Source organism: Aethalodelphis obliquidens, unplaced genomic scaffold (genome assembly GCF_003676395.1).
Source record: "Aethalodelphis obliquidens isolate GAN/ISIS:26980383/991018 unplaced genomic scaffold, ASM367639v1 scaffold1, whole genome shotgun sequence".
Taxonomy (NCBI): Eukaryota; Metazoa; Chordata; class Mammalia; order Artiodactyla; family Delphinidae; genus Aethalodelphis; species Aethalodelphis obliquidens.
In genome coordinates, this window is record NW_020837945.1 from 79,034,265 (window position 1) to 79,053,116 (window position 18,852).

The following is an 18,852-nucleotide window of genomic DNA, read 5'->3' on the forward strand; positions in this document are numbered from 1 at the left end:
ATTCTACATTACCAATGCTTTACTTAAGGGAAAACACTCAAGTTTGGTCAAATGTGGCTTCTACATTTATAAGCTTTGCTGTGAGTCCTCTGAATCTCAAATTGTTCATTTGTCTCTAAGAACCTTAATAATATAGGAACCATAATAATGTTACAGGATATGGTGGTTATTAAATTAGATTCTATGTGGGAAAGTGCTTCAAAATCTATTCACACACACACACAAAATCTTTAAAGTTGCAAGTTATAGTGAATATTTCATAATAAAGTTCTTCCTTCACTGCTTCCTATTTTCTCAGGATCACCCCAAAAAGGAGATAAACCAGAACCAAAAAGAAAAAAATGTTTTAGTTGCCTCACATCTCACATTCTTAAGGATGAGTGTTTGACTACGTAAAAAAGGCTACTTTGACCTAGATTGGGGAGAATTAAGAGACTTGGTTTTTTTCCCCTGCTTTTTGGACTTAGCATCTGTACAGACAGAAACATTTCATTCTCAAGCATGATAGATGCTTGGAGAGAAATGGCCTGATCCTTCTGGCCAAGACCACCAGGATAGTAGCTCCTGCCCATGGTGTAATAAGATCAGTATGCTTTGTTTCTTGGTGCTTCCTGCCTGTAGCTACCCAACTTCCTGGAGCTATTCCTAGAGATATGTGTCAAAGCACACGAGATGCTGAGTCTGCTCAGAGTGAAGTTACTTTGCTCATATTGCAAAGTTCACAGGAGCCCCAATGCACCACCTAAGGACGTCATCAAAGAGCTGCTAAAATTACAAGGGTCAGAACCGGCACCTTGCTCTGCGTTTGCATATGCCGTTCCCTTTGCTTGGCATGTCATGCTGTCCACCACCCTCTTCTGCCTGGCTAACAACTAACTCACTCTCCAAGACTCAGCTCACATGTCCCCTCTTCTGTGAAGCTTTCCCCAATTCCTCCTACACCACATCCTTCATCTTCTTAAGGGCTTACAGAATTTACAGAATTCAACTTCTGCTATTATATGTCTACCTTTACTAGCAGACCATCTATTCTGCTTGAAAGCAGCAAGATACAGAACAACATACAGAATGGATAGTAAGAGAGAATGCTGGAAGGTCAAAGTGCTAGCAGGGTCTAGGTGTCACACCTCAGGGATCTGCCCTCCTCTCTCTCTGGTGCTATCCTCAGCCGTCCAGTCTCTGGATACTGTAAATTTAAGGAAGGATGATAAAAATATAACAGCATGATATTTCTTTCTTTTACAGCTCCTAGGGTCAATCATTGTTCCAGGGTATGATTTCTTTATATGGCACATTTACCCAAAGGCTTAGGTGTCGGATTTATTTTTATAATATTCATAATGAATCCATTTATAGATGATTTACATAGGCCTGTTGTGACCCAAAATCGGCTGACATTTCAGGCGTTGTTACCTGAAGTTACACAAGAGCAAGTGCTCTACAATGAAAAAGTTTGGGCACTGCTGAGGCATTCTAGAAGAATCTTTTTTATTTACATCTTCTTCTGGTTTTGGATCCCAATTAAAATTCCTTGGAACAACATATGAAGGAAACTGGTATTTATGGTGAAAAGCACAGCATCATGAAGGACGATTTGAGCCCCTGAATCGCTACATTGTTCATACGATAAAAGATGCATAAGACTTCCACAGCCACTATCCTTTACTAAGGAGAGAGTCTGTACCCACAGGACCTGGAGAAGGTTCAAGGGCATTAAAAGATTGGCCCCTGGAGTTACTGAAATAAACAAATGGTTCCCAAACTTTGGTTGAGTGTCAGTCGGAATTATCTGGCGAGTTTTATTTCATTTTGTTTTAATGCAGATTTCTGGGACCCATGCCCTGAGATTCTGATTCTGTAGGACTGACATGAGCCCCAGGGACCGTGGTTTGTTTTTTTTTTTTTTTTTAATGTTCCCCAAGTCTTTCTGATGACTGGCCAGCTTTGAAAAACACTGGTGTAGACCACCATTGTAACAGGGATCTTCAAATGGTGCATGCAAGATGGCACCTTGAGAAGGACAAGAAAACATTAAGAAATCTACATGTATGTATTTACCTTATTGTTCAGAAAGTTTTTATTTTAAAATATAGACTCACAGAAAGTTGTAAAAATAGTATAAAGGGTCCCATGTACTGCTCACCCCGCCTCCCCCAATGGTAACGTCTGATAAGGATATAATACAAAATCCAAGCCAGGAAAACTGACATTGTTTCATTACTGTTAACTGGCCCTTATTCAGTTTTCACCATATTTTAACCTGAATTCCTTTGACTGTGTATATAGATCTATGCTATTTTAACTCATGTACAGGTTCATGTAACCACCACTGCAATTGAGATACAGAACTCTTCCACCACCCATTCCCTGTTGCTTTTTCTTGGTATGAATTCCCTGCCCCACTCCATCCCCAATCCTGTCCCCTAACAACCATTAATCTGTTCTCCATCACTAGAGTTTAGTCATCTCAAGAATGTCTTATAAATGGAATCATACGGTATATGTAATCCTTCAAGACTGATTTTTCTTTTTTCATTAAGCATAATGCCCTTGAGGTGAATCCAGGATGCTGCCTGTATCAATAGATCACTCCTTCTTATTAACGAGTAGTACTCTTCCACTGTATGCATGGACCTGAGTCTGTTTAAACATTTACCCATTGGAGGACATTTGAGACGTTGCCAGTATTTTGCCATTATGAAAAAAGTTATGAACATTCATGTACAGGAGTTTTTGTGAACATAATTTTTCATGTCTCTGGATTAAATGCTCCAGGGTACAACTGCTAAATCATATGGTTAGTACACATTTATGTGGGTTTTAAAAAAAAAAGCTGCCAAAGAGTTTTCCAGAGTTATTACACCATTTTACATACAACTACCAGCAACGTATGAGAGATTCAGCTTCTCCACACCTTCGCCAGCATATATGACTTTTTATTTTACCTGGCTTAAGGGTGTATGGTGACGCCTTATTGTAGTTCTACATTTATTTTTATTCTTGAAAAAGAAATTAAGCTTTCTTCACATTTAAAACATGGAGTGAAAATTGTATCACACATTTATAGAATTTAAAAATGAAGATTAAAGAGCACCTCACCACACAATATTGCACTATTCACAGTTTTTGGAGTCAGGCACGGATGAGGAATCTACCACCTCATGAAGGCATTCACTTCAGCAGTTAATTAAGCTGACAGGTTACAAAATAAAAGAGGTTTTTGTCAACAATTCAGGAATTCGTTTTTGTTCTAAAACATCTAATCCACTCACTCTGTGCACATACATTAATTCTATCACTGTAGATTCTAAGCAAGTCACCCAAAACACTTCAGTGACACAGAACAGTGGCCATAATGGAAGGACTCACAGGATACAGACTCAGCTTCACCACTTCTGGTTCTGTAATATTGAACAAACCACCTGACCGCTCTGAGCCTTGAAAACTGAGGTACTAACCCCTGTCTGTATTCAACAATTTTGATTTGTTATTTACAGCATTCCTAGAGAAAAGGTCCCATACCTCCTAGAAATGCATTAGGGAATTAACTATCCTTATCTGACCAATGAAATTGTATTAGATAATTTTTAAGATTGATCCTGGTTCAAGAATTTTATAATATATATAAAACTGAGGCACTGTGATTCCTATCATTGTTATTAGAGGTTAATACTGTTTACCAGTATTTATATTATTAGTAGTAATAATTATATTTATATTACTATATACTTATTAGTCTTATAGTACTAGTATTATAATTTAGAAAAATTATTAGTAATAGTGTGTATAAAATTATGAAATGCATTTATTAAATAAATACTGTTTTATAATTTTATCAATATTACTTAATATTAATAAAAGCAACTAGTTATTTTTATTATAACAAGAAATACACTCTATGAGGGCAGAGATCAATCTCTGTTTTGCCCATTACTTCAGCCCCTAGAAGAGTGTCTGGTACAAATTCTGTTTTAAGTAAATGATTGTTGAATAAGTATGCAAAAGTAATTTCTAGAGTCGTAAGGTATTTTATAATTTATAAAACATTTTTACACTCACTGTTATATTTGATCCTCAAAACAATCTGGTGAGATAATTAATATTAACAACTAGTTTTATAAATTAAGAAATATGGAATAGAAAATTGTCATGCCCAAGGTCAAGTGGTGAAACTGAGGCTGGCATGTAAATACCCTGACCACCAAGTCAGCACTGAACCTTGGCTCTTTGCAGTGTCAATAAGGCCTATGAATATTTAGTAAGATCTGATTTCACGATTTCACCCAAAGAATTACAAGTTCTTTCCTCTTCAGGAAGGTGCAATGTAAAGATCAAATTAATACAATTATTACCCAACCCTTTAATGAATGAACAGCTTGTCCTTTTTCCCCGAGGCTCTGAAAATTAAAACTCATGTACTGGCACTCCACAGTGATAGATGAGGCTCGAGATGCTTACCCTGAACCAGAAAAGGGACATGCCAGTCAAACTCGAGTCTCATTAGAGTTCCTGATGTTTCAGTGAAGCTGCGACTGTCCTCTTGACAGACCATGCCTGGTTATAACAAACAGTCTGAGAAGTCGCGAGTGTTCTTCTGTGATGGCTGGCAACTTAACAGGACTGTCAGAACTACATAAAGAAGATGTTTCCCATTTGTACCTCCAAAATCACAGGCCAGATTCACCTTTCATGTCAGGGAAGAGAGACGATAGGACTCCAGAGACAGGAGCGTGAACTGCAAGTATAAATATTTTAACATCACCTTGTTCAGAGCTCACCATCAGTCCTTATATATTTTCTACTACCAATTATTCCAGGTGTAAAAAAGAAAAAGCTTTTACTAACTGTAAGAAGAGAAGCAGCGTCAAATTGCCTTATATGGGCAAGATTAAAAATGGCAGAAAAAATCCATTCTAAATTACTTCTTCAAATATACTGCCATAGGTGGCCATCCGTTTCCCTCACATTTTAGCGATCTGTTGAGAAAACAAATATGTGCTGCCTGACCAAGTTACATGACTTCATATCACTGAAAGCTAGTTGTGCACCAAGTAACAATAATCAGACTCATCAATTCCTAGGAACCAAGCCCCAACTTTGTCTCTTCCAATCTAAGTCAGTGCAGACCCAATGGAATGAGCACATTCAGGGCCTGAGCTCTGGAGCCAGTTCAGCCCCAAACTCTTGGGTAACCTTGGAAGACATTCTCTTCCCTCTCAGACTCAGTTTTCACATCTGACAAGTAAAAGAACTGGCCTAGAAAACCTTCAAACACTTTTCTAGTTCTGCTGCGCAAAGATTTTGTGGTTAAAACATGAAGAATGGCTCTGGCAGGAGAGTGGAATGGAAACAAGCTTGGCTGCCATTTCCATCAGGGGAGATCAGTTGCTTATGAGGACGTTTGCTCTGGTTACTATGTTTACCCCAGATTATCAATCACCTATAACTATTCCCTCTCCATAGAATGGGTTAGTAACCTCAGGTAGTAGAAAGCACAGAGAGATCTAGTAAAAAATTTCCAGGCTTAGGACCCTCAGAGAATAGAATTCACTTCACCTATTCTGATTTGACTTTACAAGTCAAGGTGAAGCGATGTAGGCAAAGCTTGAAAACAGAGGCTTTGTTTATGTTTTACAGAAGTGTGTAAGGTAATATACATGGGAAAAATTTGTGAAAAGAGCAACCATTTTGAAATTAATTTCAAAGAAAAATCATGAAATAATAAAATAATGGAGTTAAAATAGATGAGGCTGTCTAGCCCAATCTCTAATAAATAGAAACCTTTAAAATCAGCAAGAGCCCTAGATATAAAGAATAGAGCCTAGCTCTACAATTTTACTAACTACATGATTATGGAAAAAGTTATTTCACTTCTGGTAGTTTACCACTCAGTAAAATGGCAATAGCATCTGTTCTACCTAACTCAGAGAGCTACAGTAAAAACTCTCTTTTGAGAATTAAATAACAATAAATATGGAAGTGCTGTATGAACTACAAAGGAGTGTACAAGTAAAAGGAATTCTACTGAAAGGGTCACCTGGAATTTGTACCCTATGGATTTATTTTTTTAAAAATCTTATATAAAAAATATTTTTTAAAAGAAACTTGAGACACTGGAGAAAGTCAAACTCAAGCCGTAAGATAACTCCAACTTTACAAACTTGCAAACTTTACAAATCATTCTGTATGATAATCTATTGTAATGAGGGATACAAAATATTATCAAATGTCATTCAGCCAAACTATGGAGAGAGAGAGAGAGAGAGAGAGAGACAGAAAGAGAAAATTTCCAACTGCCAGAGTTATAACAGTAGGAAAATTTCAAAACCATCTCCATAAAATAATGTATTAGTACAGGAAAAAAGCTCACGTACTTTGGTATCTACCAAGGACAAAAAAAAGAAAGATCTATACCCTACTCTGCCATCAAAGTCTAAGGCTCTGAGGAATTTTTGAAAATTTGAAGCAAAGAAAGGACCCTGATTACAGGAAAAAGAACACTACTGCTGGGTGGGGCTAATGGCGGACTCCAGGAGGGCTCACGCCAAGGAGTACTCCTCAGAACTTCTGCTGCCAGTGTCCTTGTCCCCGTGGTGAGCCACAGGTGCCCCCCACCTCTGCAGGAGACCCTCCAACACTAGCAGACTTTGTGTCGGGAAGCAAGAGCAACTACAATTCTGCAGCCTGTGGAACAAAAACCACATTCACAGAAAGATAGATAAGATGAAAAGGCAGAGGGCTATGTAAAAGATGACGGAACAAGATAAAACCCCAGACAAAAAACTAAACGAAGTGGAGATAGGGAACATTCAGAATAATGATAGTGAAGATGATCCAGGACCTCGGAAAAAGAATGGAGGCAAAGATCGGGAAGATGCAAGAAATGTTTAACAAAGACCTAGAAGAATTAAAAACAAACAACCAGAGATGAACAATACAATAACTGAAATAAAAAATACACTAGAAGGGATCAATAGCAGAGTAACTGAGCAGAAGAACAAGATAAGTGACCTGGAAGACAGAATGGTGAAATTCACTGCTACGGAACAGAATAAAGAAAAAAGAATGAAAAGAAATGAAGACAGCCTAAGAGGCCTCTGGAACAACACTAAAGGCAACAATATTCGCATTATAGGGGTCCCAGAAAGAGAAGAGAGAAAGGACTCGAGAAAATATTTAAAGAGATTATATTCGAAAACTTCCCTAACATGAGAAAAGATATAGCCACCCAAGTCCAGGAAGAGCAGAGAGTCCCATACAGGATAAATGAAGGAGAAACATGCCAAGACTCATAGAAATCAAGTTGGCAAAAATTAAAGACAAAGAAAAATTATTGAAAGCATCAGGGAAAAACGACAAATAACATACAAGGGAACTCCCATAAGGTTAACAGCTGATTTCTCAGCAGAAACTCTACAAGCCAGAAGGGAGTGCCATGATATACTTAAAGTGATGAAAGGGAAGAACCTACAACCAACATTACTCTACCCTGCAAGGATCTCATTCAGATTTGATGGAGAAATTAAAAGCTTTACAGACAAGCAAAAGCTAAGAGAATTCAGCACCACCAAACCAGCTCTACAACAAATGCTAAAGGAATTTCTCTAACTGGGAAACAAAAGAGAAGAAAAGGACCTACAAAAACAAACCCAAAACAATTAAGAAAATGGCAATATGAACATACATATCGAAAATTACCTTAAACGTGAATGGATTACATGCTCCAACCAAAAAACAAAGACTTGCTGAATGGATACAAAAACAAGACCCATCCACATGCTGTCTACAAGAGACCCACTTCAGACCTAGGGACACATACAGACTGAAAGTGAGGGGATGGAAAAAGATACTCCATGCAAATGGAAATCAAAAGAAAGCTGGAGTAGCTATGCTCATATCAGATAAAACAGACTTTAAAATAAAGAATGTTACAAGAGACAAGGAAGGACACTACATAATGATCAAGGGATCAATCCAAGAAGAAGATAAAACAATTATAAATATACATGCATCCAACATAGGAGCACCTCAATACATAAGGCAACTGCTAACAGTTATAGAAGAGAAAATCGACAGTAACACAGTAATAGTGGGGGACTTTAACACCTCACTCACACCAATGGACACATCATCCAAACAGAAAATTAATAAGGAAACACAAGCTTTAAATGACAAAACATAACAGACAAATTTAATTGATATTTGTAGGACATTCCATCCAAAAACAGCAGATTACACTTTCTTCTCAAGTGTGCACAGAACATTCTCCAGGATAGATCACAGCTTGGGTCACAAATCAAGCCTCAGTAAATTTAAGAAAATTGAAATCATATCAAGCATCATTTCTGACCACAACGCTATGAGATTAGAAATCAATTACAGGAAAAATAATGTAAAAAACACAAACATAGGGAGGCTAAACAGTACATTAAATAACCAAGAGACCACTGAAGACGTCAAAGAAGAAATCAAAAAATACCTAGAGACAAATGACAATGACAACACAATGATCCAAAACCTATGGGACGCAGCAAAAGCAGTTCTAAGAAGGAAGTTCATAGCAATACAAGCCTACCTCAAGAAACAACAAACGTCTCAAATAAACAATCTAACCTACAGCTAAAGGAACTGGAGAAAGAAGAACAAAGAAAACCCAAAGTTAGTAGAAGGAAAGATCAGAGCAGAAATAAAGATCAAAGCAAAAATAAATGAAATAGAAACAAAGAAAACAATAGCAAAGATCAATAAAACTAAAAGCTGGTTCTTTGAGAAGATAAACAAAATTGATAAACCATTAGCCACACTCATCAAGAAAAAGAGGGAGAGGACTCAAATCAATAAAATTACAAATGAAAAAGGAGAAGTTACAACAGACACCACAGACCATACAAAGAATCCTAAGAGACTACTACAAGTGACTCTATACCAATAAAATGGACAACCTGGAAGAAATGGACAAATTCTTAGAAAGTTATGACCTTCCAAGACTGAACCAGGAAGAAATAGAAAATATGAACAGACCAATCACAAGTAATGCAATTGAAACTGTGATTAAAAATCTTCCAACAAACAGAAGTCCAGGAACAGATGGCTTCACAGGTGAATTCTATCAGATATATAGCAAAGAGCTAACACCCATCCTTCTCAAACTCTTCCAAAAAATTGCAGAGGAAGGAACACTCCCGAACTCTTTCTATGAAAGCCACCATCACCAGACAAAGATACTACAAAAAAAGAAAATTACAGACCAATATCACTGATGAACATAGATGTAAAAATCCTCAACAAATTACTAGCAAACAGAATCCAACAACACATTAAAAGGATCATACACCATGATCAAGTGAGGTTTATCGCAGGGATGCAAGGATTCTTCAATATACAAAAATCAATCAATGTGATACACCATATTAATAAATTGAAGAATAAAAACCATATGATCATCCCAATAGATGCAGAAAAAGCTTTTGACAAAATTCAACACCGATTTATGATAAAAACTGTTCAGAAAGTGGGCATAGAGGAAACCTACCTCAACATAATAAAGACCATATGTGACAAACTCACAGCAAACATCATTCTCAATTGTGAAAAACTGAAAGCATTTCCTCTAAGATCAGGAACAAGACAAGGATGTCCACTCTCACCACTACTATTCAACATAGTTTTGGAAGTTGTAGCCACAGCAGTCAGAGAAGAAAAAGAAATAAAAGGAATACAAATTGGAAACGAAGAAGTAAAACTGCCACTGTTTGCAGATGACATGATATTATACGTAGAGAATCCTAAAGATGCCACCAAAAAACTACTAGAGCTAACCAATGAATTTGGTAAAGTTGCAGGATACAAAATTAATGTACAGAAATCTCTTGCATTTCTATATACTAATGATGAAAAATCTGAAAGAGAAATTAAGGAAACACTCCCATTTACCACTGCAACAAAAAGAATAAAATACCTAGGAATGAACCTACCTAGGGAGACAAAAGACTTGTATGCAGAAAACTATAAGACACTGATGAAAGAAATTAAAGATGATACAAACAGATGGATATACCATGTTCTTGGATTGGAACACTCAATATTACGAAAATGACTATACTACCCAAAGCAATCTACAGATTCAATACAATCCCTATCAAATTAACAATGGCATTTTTTACAGAACTAAAACAGAAAATCTTAAAATTTGTATGGAGACACAAAAGACCCCGAATAGCCAAAGCAGTCTTGAGGGTAAAAAACGGAGCTGGAGGAATCAGACTCCCTGACTTCAGACTATACTACAAAGCTATAGTAATCAAGACAATATGGTACTGGCACAAAAAACAGAAATACAGATCAATGGAACAGGATAGAAAGCCCAGAGATAAACCCACACACCTATGGTCAACTAATCTATGACAAAGGAGGCAAGGATATACAAATGGAGAAAAGACAGTCTCTTCAATAAGCGGTGCTGGGAAAACTGGACAGCTACATGGAAAAGAATGAAATTAGAACACTCCCTAACACCATACACAAAAATAAAGTCAAAATGGATTCGAGACCTAAATGTAAGACCAGACACTATAAAACTCTTAGAGGAAAACACAGGAAGAACACTCTTTGACATAAATCACAGCAAGATCTTTTTTGATCCACCTCCTAGAAAAATGGAAATAAAAACAAAAATAAACAAATGGGACCTAATGAAACTTAAAAGCTTTTGCACAGCAAAGGAAAGTACAAGCAAGATGAAAAGACAACCCTCAGAATGGGAGGAAGTATTTACAAACGAATCAACGGACAAAGGATTAATCTCCAAAATATATAAACAGCTCAATATCACAAAAACAAACAACCCAATCCAAAAATGGGCAGAGGACCTAAATAGACATTTCTCCAAAGAAGAAAAACAGATGGCCAAGAGGCACATGAAAAGCTGCTCAACATCACTAATTATTAGTGAAATGCAAATCGAAACTACAATGAGGTATCACCTCACACCAGTTAGAATGGGCATCATCAGAAAATCTACAAACAACAAATGCTGGAGAGGGTGTGGAGAAAAGGGAACCCTCTTGTACTGTTGGTGGGAATGTAAATTAATACAGCCACTATGGAGAACAGTATGGAGGTTCCTTTAAAAACTAAAAATAGAATTACCACATGACCCAGCAATCCCACTACTGGGCATATACCCAGAGAAACCGTAATTCATAAAGATATCCCAATGTTCATTGCAGCATTATTTACAATAGCCATGACATGGAAGCAACCTAAATGCCCATCGACAGATGAATGGATAAAGAAGATGTGGCACATATATACAATGGAATATTACTCAGCCATAAAAAGGAACGAAATTGAGTCATTTGTAGAGACATGGATGGATCCAGAGACTGTCATACAGAGTGAAGTAAGTCAGAAAGAGAAAAACAAATATTGTATATTAACGCATATATGTGGAACCTCGAAAACTGGTACAGATGAACCGTTTGCAGGGCAGAAACTGGCACACCGATGTAGAGAACCAACATATGGACACCAAGGGGGGAAAGTGGCAGGGTAGGGGTGGTGGTGTGAGGAATTAGGAGATTGGGATTGACATATATCCACTAATACGTATTTAAAAAAAAAAAAAAAAAAAAACTACTGCTAGTACTTTAAAGACCAAAAGAAAAATTGCATCATCTTATTGCTCTCATCAGTCTAGAACAGAACGTGATGAGACAAAACCATATATACATACCAACTTCATTCCATAAAAAAATACGTAGACACTTAACATGGTAAAATTTACAAGAAGACAAAACAATAAAATATATATATGGGCTCATAAGCATATAGTACAGGACACAAAGAGGTATTTGGAAATACAGGGGCATTCCAAGAGACACACAAGTTGTTGAAAAAAAAAAAAATCAATGAAAAATGAGAACAATGGTAGTAAAATAAAAAGACCCTAAGGGCTAAAGAGCTACTAACTTGGAAAAAAAAGTACACCTACTCTTAAATGTGCCAAAGCCCTTTAGAGAAAGTTATTAGCAGAATACCTTGTAAAAAAATTATAACATACAGTATCACATAAATATAAGTTGATGTGGAAAACATGTGGATACTTTTTCTACTTTCACAGTCAGAAATTAAAAATGAGAAAGCAAACCCCAGAGATTACAGACATAATACGAAGGTGAGAAATGTAATCGGTAACTTCAAGGTAGCAGTGGTTAAACAAATCCTGGGCTAAAAAGCTCAAGGAATGGGACGACGAGGTAAAAGAAATTCAAACAGAACCATAAAGCCTAAAAAGTGGTTAAGAAGCTCGAATCTGTGCCTGGAAAAGCATGCTCATATTGCTGTACTTTACTATTATCACCACAAACATCATTGAGTAGCTACTAGGTGTCAGGTGTCCTGCTGGAGGCTGTTGGGAGTAAAGGCATGAGTCAGGCAGCCCCAGCCTCTAAAAGGTCCGAGTCTACCAAAGGAGACAGGACCATACACAAGTAAATCTATTAGAAGGACAGTTGTGAAAAGGACTGTATGAGACACATAGAGGTTATGGCTGAGGGACAGAGTAGAATACAATACAAAGTCCTGATAACTCTGGACTCAAACAAAGGGGACCCGAGGACTGGTACCAACTTGACCACAAGCAGGCCGTGCATCTCTGAAAAAAACACTCACACTCTCTGCACTGCAGTTCTCATCTTTATACCAGCGAAAGGTGGACTGTGTGATTTCTGTTAGTTCTACACTCTGTCTTTGTGGCTGAGGTTCTTCGAAGTCAGGGCCTGAATTAAGCTATGAATGTTAAGGCTTTATGGGCTAGATATTGAGGGCGCATATGTACATAGGCAAAGAATGGCAATGGCGTAAGCTGAGACACGAGACCTCATCAACTCACGCGGTAAATGAAAACTGTGTTACCTACTACCTGGGGATTTCACTAATGGTACAGAACATTCTAAATGGACAAAAAAAGAAAATGGATATAAACTTTAGAAAGTGTATAAAAAATTAAACAAAAATAACATGAATTATAAAAACACTGAGAGCAACAGAGGATGCACTAACATTTAAATTAAATATAAAGGAAAGCAAATCTTACACTTCTAACAAATATCATGTCATAATATATAGCAGATGAAGAGATGGAGCTGTATTTTAAAAAGTCTGAATATCCATGAACCTTTATCCACGTTTGTCTTTAAAATGTATATATGCAAGGGAAATTTCTTCCTTTACGTATTCAAAAAAGGTTATATTAAAAAGAAAAGAGAGATTGGCAGAATTGCAAGAAAGACTCAAGACTTCAGAAATTCAGCGAGACTGAGTTGCTTCGAGAGAGGATGCCACATTCCAAACTGTTTATTGCAAGAGAAGAATTACTGAGCAGTGCACTCACCCATGCAGCCATCCGCCACCCATCCAAATATATATACACATAGGAACATACAGACATACATTTGACCATACACAATCATTCCCACTAAAAACACAGTAGCATAATAAGAGCCAAGAGGAACATAAGGATGAGTGAGAAACCACGTCTTGTTGCTTAAATGGGGAAACAAAGCTTACATTCTTATAAGGAAGTAGGGAAGTATCACCATCGTATGGGGCCTGAGTGCCACATATGCCAGGAAGAGAAGGACCAGCAGCATAGCAGGCTGGGTGAAGACCACAGCCTCACTTCAGAAACTTTGTAGCCACAAAACCACAGAGAATGTCACCTCTTTTCTCTAAGCTTCCATTTCTTTATGTGAAAAAATACTTAGTTCATGGGGTTATAGGGAAGGCAATAAAATGACAATGAAAAGCATAGTGCCTCACGCGGACTATCTGGTCAGTAGTGGCAGATAGAAGAGCAGGAGGGGGCTTCCCTGGTGGCGCAGTGGTTGGGAGTCCGCCTGCCGATGCAGGGGACACGGGTTCGTGCCCCGGTCCGGGAAGACCCCACATGCCACGGAGCGGCTAGGCCCGTCAGCCATGGCCGCTGAGCCTGCGCGTCCGGAGCCTGTGCTCCACAATGAGCAGGAGGAACAACAAAAGAAGTAGGAAGTTGACAGTCAGAATAAGATGTATGTGGAAACCCAGGGAAAGGAGTGATTACTTCGGATCTAGGTCAAGTCCAGACACTGGAGAAGGTGATACAAATAGGATTGTGACGGGTGACAGAAGGGTGTGAGGTGGCATGTTAAGAAAGAACAAACATTTGAGCAAAGAGCTGCAGAGGATCAGAGATGATGCCACTGTCCCTAGAGAACCAGCTAGACAGTGGGAGAACCTCACAGAGTACAGTGACGAGGATGGGACATCTCCATGCAGGAAGAGTCGGCCAAGGGGACAACTCACTGGCATTCACAGCACTCGTGGTGAATCTGACCCCTCGTAGAGGGGTCTGAAATGCAGCCATTACCTGCTTCTCTCCTCCCTCTCACATACGCCAACACAATATAGGACCTGCCCCATCCCGCCCCTTGAGTGTGCATCGATTGTCATACCCGCTAGACTTCCTCACACCTCTGCCTCCTTCTCTGTAAGAAACCGTGTCTTTATTCCCTTCACATTAGAGGGGAGTCCACTGTTTCGAATCATTTTTGGACACATGTCCAACGGCAAGGGGGAGGGACGACTGGGTGGTAGACACATTTCTAAGACAGTGGGATGGGGATGGAGGACACAGCAGTAGAAGAGCACTGAGCTATGAATGAAGAGATGAGGGTTCTAGTTTTAGCTCTGGCCCGAACTCACTGTATAACCATAGGCATATAACCCCTAAGAGATCTCAATCTTTATTCCCCAAAGAAGAGCTGCCTAGATGGTTACTTGATGCCTTTTAACCTTTGACAGTCTATACACTATGATAACCACACCACAAATTCTTGAGCTACCTTGTTCCAACACAACATTGTACTACAGATCACTTTTTATTATATTGAATTCTCCCATTTGGGGCACCCACCTCTGCAATCCTTCACTCACCTTCACCGCCAGGTTGCTTGTATGGGTTGTACTTCGGCTTTGGAGCAACGACGGGGGCAAACTTCTTCGGTGGTTGTTGTGTGGACACTGAAATGCTGGGGGTCCCAAAGGAATGGGTGGTCTCCATCCGTGCAGACACATGGCCAAGGGGCTCAGGAGAGCTTTTGGGTGGCAGCCAAGATGGGTGAGACATTGTTGAATCTGGAATTAAAAAGAAACAAACAACAGTTGTTTTTAAAGAAACACAAAAATGAAGGCAATATACTTCACTTCGTTATTACTTCTTCTTAATCCATACTTAATAAAATCTTGAAAAAGGACTCTGAGAAGGAAGGAAGGAAGGAAGGGAGGAAGGGAGGGAGGGAAGGAGGGAGGGAGGGGAGGGAGGGGAGAGGGAGGGGGAGGAAGGGAGGGTGGGGGAGGGAGGGGGAGGGAGGGGAAGGGGAGGGAGGGGAGGGGGAGGGAGGGGGAGGGAGGGGAGGGGAGGAAAAAAAGGAGAGTTATGAAAAACTTGCCTTAACTGGAGGAGGAGAAAAATTGAAGACTCCCCTCAACCAATCTAGAATTCCTCTCTTCCAACAGTTACCTATTTTAGTGCCTAGGACTCTTCAGGAAATAGACATGAGTAAGAAATGGTCCCTAACCTTAAGAAGTTTCTATGGTAGGAGAATCTTATACTAGCAAGGTTGGAAAAAAGCTTCAATTTTATTAATAATCTATTAAAATGATTACCACATCAATTAAATGGTGGTAAGTTACCTAAATGAGGTGATATTATCTAAATGAGGTAAAAAAAAAAAATAAAGTGTTGCTGGAATGTAGAAAAAGATAAGATCACTTCTTGCAGGGAGCGGAACTAAGACCTCATTAATGAGGCAACCTTCAGACTGGGCCTTGAGTGCTGAGTAGAGGTCAGGCCCCAACAAAGGAGGCAACCTTGCATGAGCAGAAAAGCACACAGTACTTCAATTTAGCGTGGCTGTGGGGGAACAAGGAAAAGTAGCTAGCAAAAGAACTAAAAATGTGGGATGGAACCAAAGCACTGACAGCTTTGCATGCAAGCTTGAGGAGTTTGAATTTATTCTGCAGGCATTAAGGAACCCCCAAAGGTTTATTCTTGAAACAAGGGTATGACTAATGCATGGCAGGACATTTAAAATGATCCCTCTGGCAGGAGCAGTACTGCTCCCCACCAAGGGGCACTTGGAAATTGCAAGGAGGGACACTATCTGCCACAATGCCTAGGACAATTATTGGTACTTAGTAGCCAGGGGCTAAAACATTCAACCCCTATAATGCACAGGGCAGCCCCGTATAACACCCATCAGGAACTCTGCTGAGCGGATACCATACAGGACCTCTAGGAAGAACTCAGCTAGGGAGGGGATACACCAGCCAGTCCAGGGGCTATCCTACTGGGATTAAAAGATACTCTGTGAGGAAAGAAGAACGATGTCTTGGTGTCAGTGTAAGCCAACCAACCCTACAGGCAGCCTGCAGGCTGGGGCCAAGCCTCACAGACTGCCACTGAGGAGGGCTCTCCAAGTCTGATTGCAAGAGCTCTCCAGCGCAGGGAGGCCCGGAAGGCTCCCTCACCCTCTCCCAGCCCCAAATCCATCCCATAATTTATTAATTGGACTGAATTAATTGAGAGGCCTCCATAATTACCTCCAGATGTCTGTAACAACAAAGAAAACTGGAAATGCAGGAAAAAATAAAGGCCTCAGCACGTGGCATGGCCAGGGAGAGATGGGGCCCAGCGTGGCCTGGGTAGCATTACACCACGCCAGGAGGGGTGACATGACCCTGAGCAGCCCCGCTGCCCTTATCTGCTGTCCCAGGTTCCCCTGCTCCCTGTCCTTAACTCACAGAGTTTCATGACAACCAATGAGATGACAACATTAAAGTGGTTTTTTTGTTTGTTTTGTTTTTTTTGCGGTACGCGGGCCTCTCACTGCTGTGGCCTCTCCCGTTGCAGAGCACAGGCTCCGGACGCGCAGGCTCGGCGGCCATGGCTCACGGGCCCAGCCGCTCCGCGGCATGTGGGATCTTCCCGGACCGGGGCACGAACCCGCATCCCCTGCATCGGCAGGCGGACTCTCAACCACTGCGCCACCAGGGAAGCCCTATTAAAGTGTTTTATATACTGTCAAGTGCTAAGCAAAATGAGGGGAGGAAAATTGTTGGAGGTGTAGGTCTCTCAGTCAAAGAGGATGACGTGAAGCAATTCCTCCATGAGGAATCAGGAGGGTTCTGTTACTTAAGCCAGTGGGGACACTGGCTTTTCACTCTGGTTGCAGGGCCTTATTTTCCTCCCCTGCACCTTGTACACATGCTAATGTACACAGACACTTGGTAAATTGTAGGTTCCTTGGAAGAGCGGGGATCATATTTTATACATCCCTAAACCACCATTAAGGCCCAGCACAAAACCAATACAGAAAAACAACTGTGAGTCTGGTTTACTCCTGGTTCTTAAAACTGGCTGCACGTTTAGAAGTCTTGGAGATTTTTTTTTTAGACACCAAAACCAAGCTCATCTTTCAGGCTTGAGAAACTTTAATTTGGGTTTTGTTTGTTTAACTGAGCCTCAGTTTTCTACTAAAAGGGAATAAAGTGTCCGTTCTACTCTCAACAAGACCAAAGTGAGTGTAAGTGGGGAACAAGTAGGATAAAATAAAGATTTGAACATTTTAACGTGCCCTGCACATTTGTAGTATAAATTTTATTTGTGGATTTTTTTTAAAATGGGTTAATGTTATCCTTGCAAATTTTCTATAAATCTCAAGTTATTCCAAAATAGGAACTTTCAAAATGGGTTAATATAGGATACAGTGATTTCTAAAGCAAAGAGGCACATTTCCAGAGCAACCACACGTTGCCAACTGACTGTAGAATCCTGGCCTTTTCAGAAATTCTGCAGATATAAAGGAACAGGAAACTTCTGGGAGAATATGAAAGATGAAAATGCAAGCATCCATGTGCAAACCATGGACCCCACCATATTTTCAGTTATCCCCAGCACCACAGAGCACCCTTCCACTGTACTCTCCACGGAGGCAACCCCAGTGACACCTCCAGTGAGTGCCAGGGTCTGGCCAAATACCTGTCTGCATAAGACCTTAACAGCATTTTCTCAAACCTTTCTTCTATATGTTACCAATGGCCCGGTGACACCACTCCCAGGATTTATAATGAAATTTAATGACCCTGAAAACTTGCTCATGCTGTGTCCACCATCTATAATGCCATTACTTTCTACCAAGTACACCCACCCCCCACTTTTTGTTATCTTGACCAAGCTGAAATATCTCTGATGCTGTGAACATTTCCCTAGCTCCCTCCAGAAAGAGTAACTTAATTCCCAGGCTCTTGTTTCATACTAATAACAGTCCACATGTAAGCTATTTAATCACCTGCCTATCTACCCCAATAAGCTGGAAGTTCCTAAGTGGTCTCACTATACCAGCGCAATGCCTGGCCAGGAAGCCCTTGGAAAAATATCTTACGCATGAATGGGTGAATGAATAAATGCTGATCTCCTTGGTTACTCCTCCCTTTCTAGAATCTGCATCTCCCTTCTTAGCGTCCACTGATGGAATCACCTCTTTTTTCCCTCCCTTAATTTAGAGATGTAATGAATAGTGCTGATAGATTTCTAGATACTGAACCATCTTTGCAGTCCTAGAAGAAAATCCTACTCAGTCACAGTTGTCGTGTTTTGGTACATTGATGAATCAAATATTCTACTTTACATAGAATTTCTGTACATATAATACTAAGTAAGATCATTCTGTAGCGTTTTCCTCTACTTGTTTTACTTATCATTATTAGGTTTTGATATGGGGGTTCTGCATCCTCTTCTACTGTTTGGATTAG

General features: G+C 39.7%; 1 protein-coding gene across 2 annotated transcripts in view; it reads right to left on the reverse strand.

The window, feature by feature from the left end:
- Window positions 1-18,852, reverse strand: part of LPP (LIM domain containing preferred translocation partner in lipoma) — a 688,992-nt gene that overhangs the window by 439,863 nt on the left and 230,277 nt on the right. For both annotated transcript variants that reach the window (XM_027109047.1, XM_027109037.1), the window contains exon 4: window positions 14,974-15,174. In XM_027109047.1, the coding sequence (XP_026964848.1) occupies window positions 14,974-15,166 (193 nt within the window). In that variant the 5' untranslated portion in view covers window positions 15,167-15,174. The remainder of the gene's footprint in view (window positions 1-14,973; window positions 15,175-18,852) is intronic.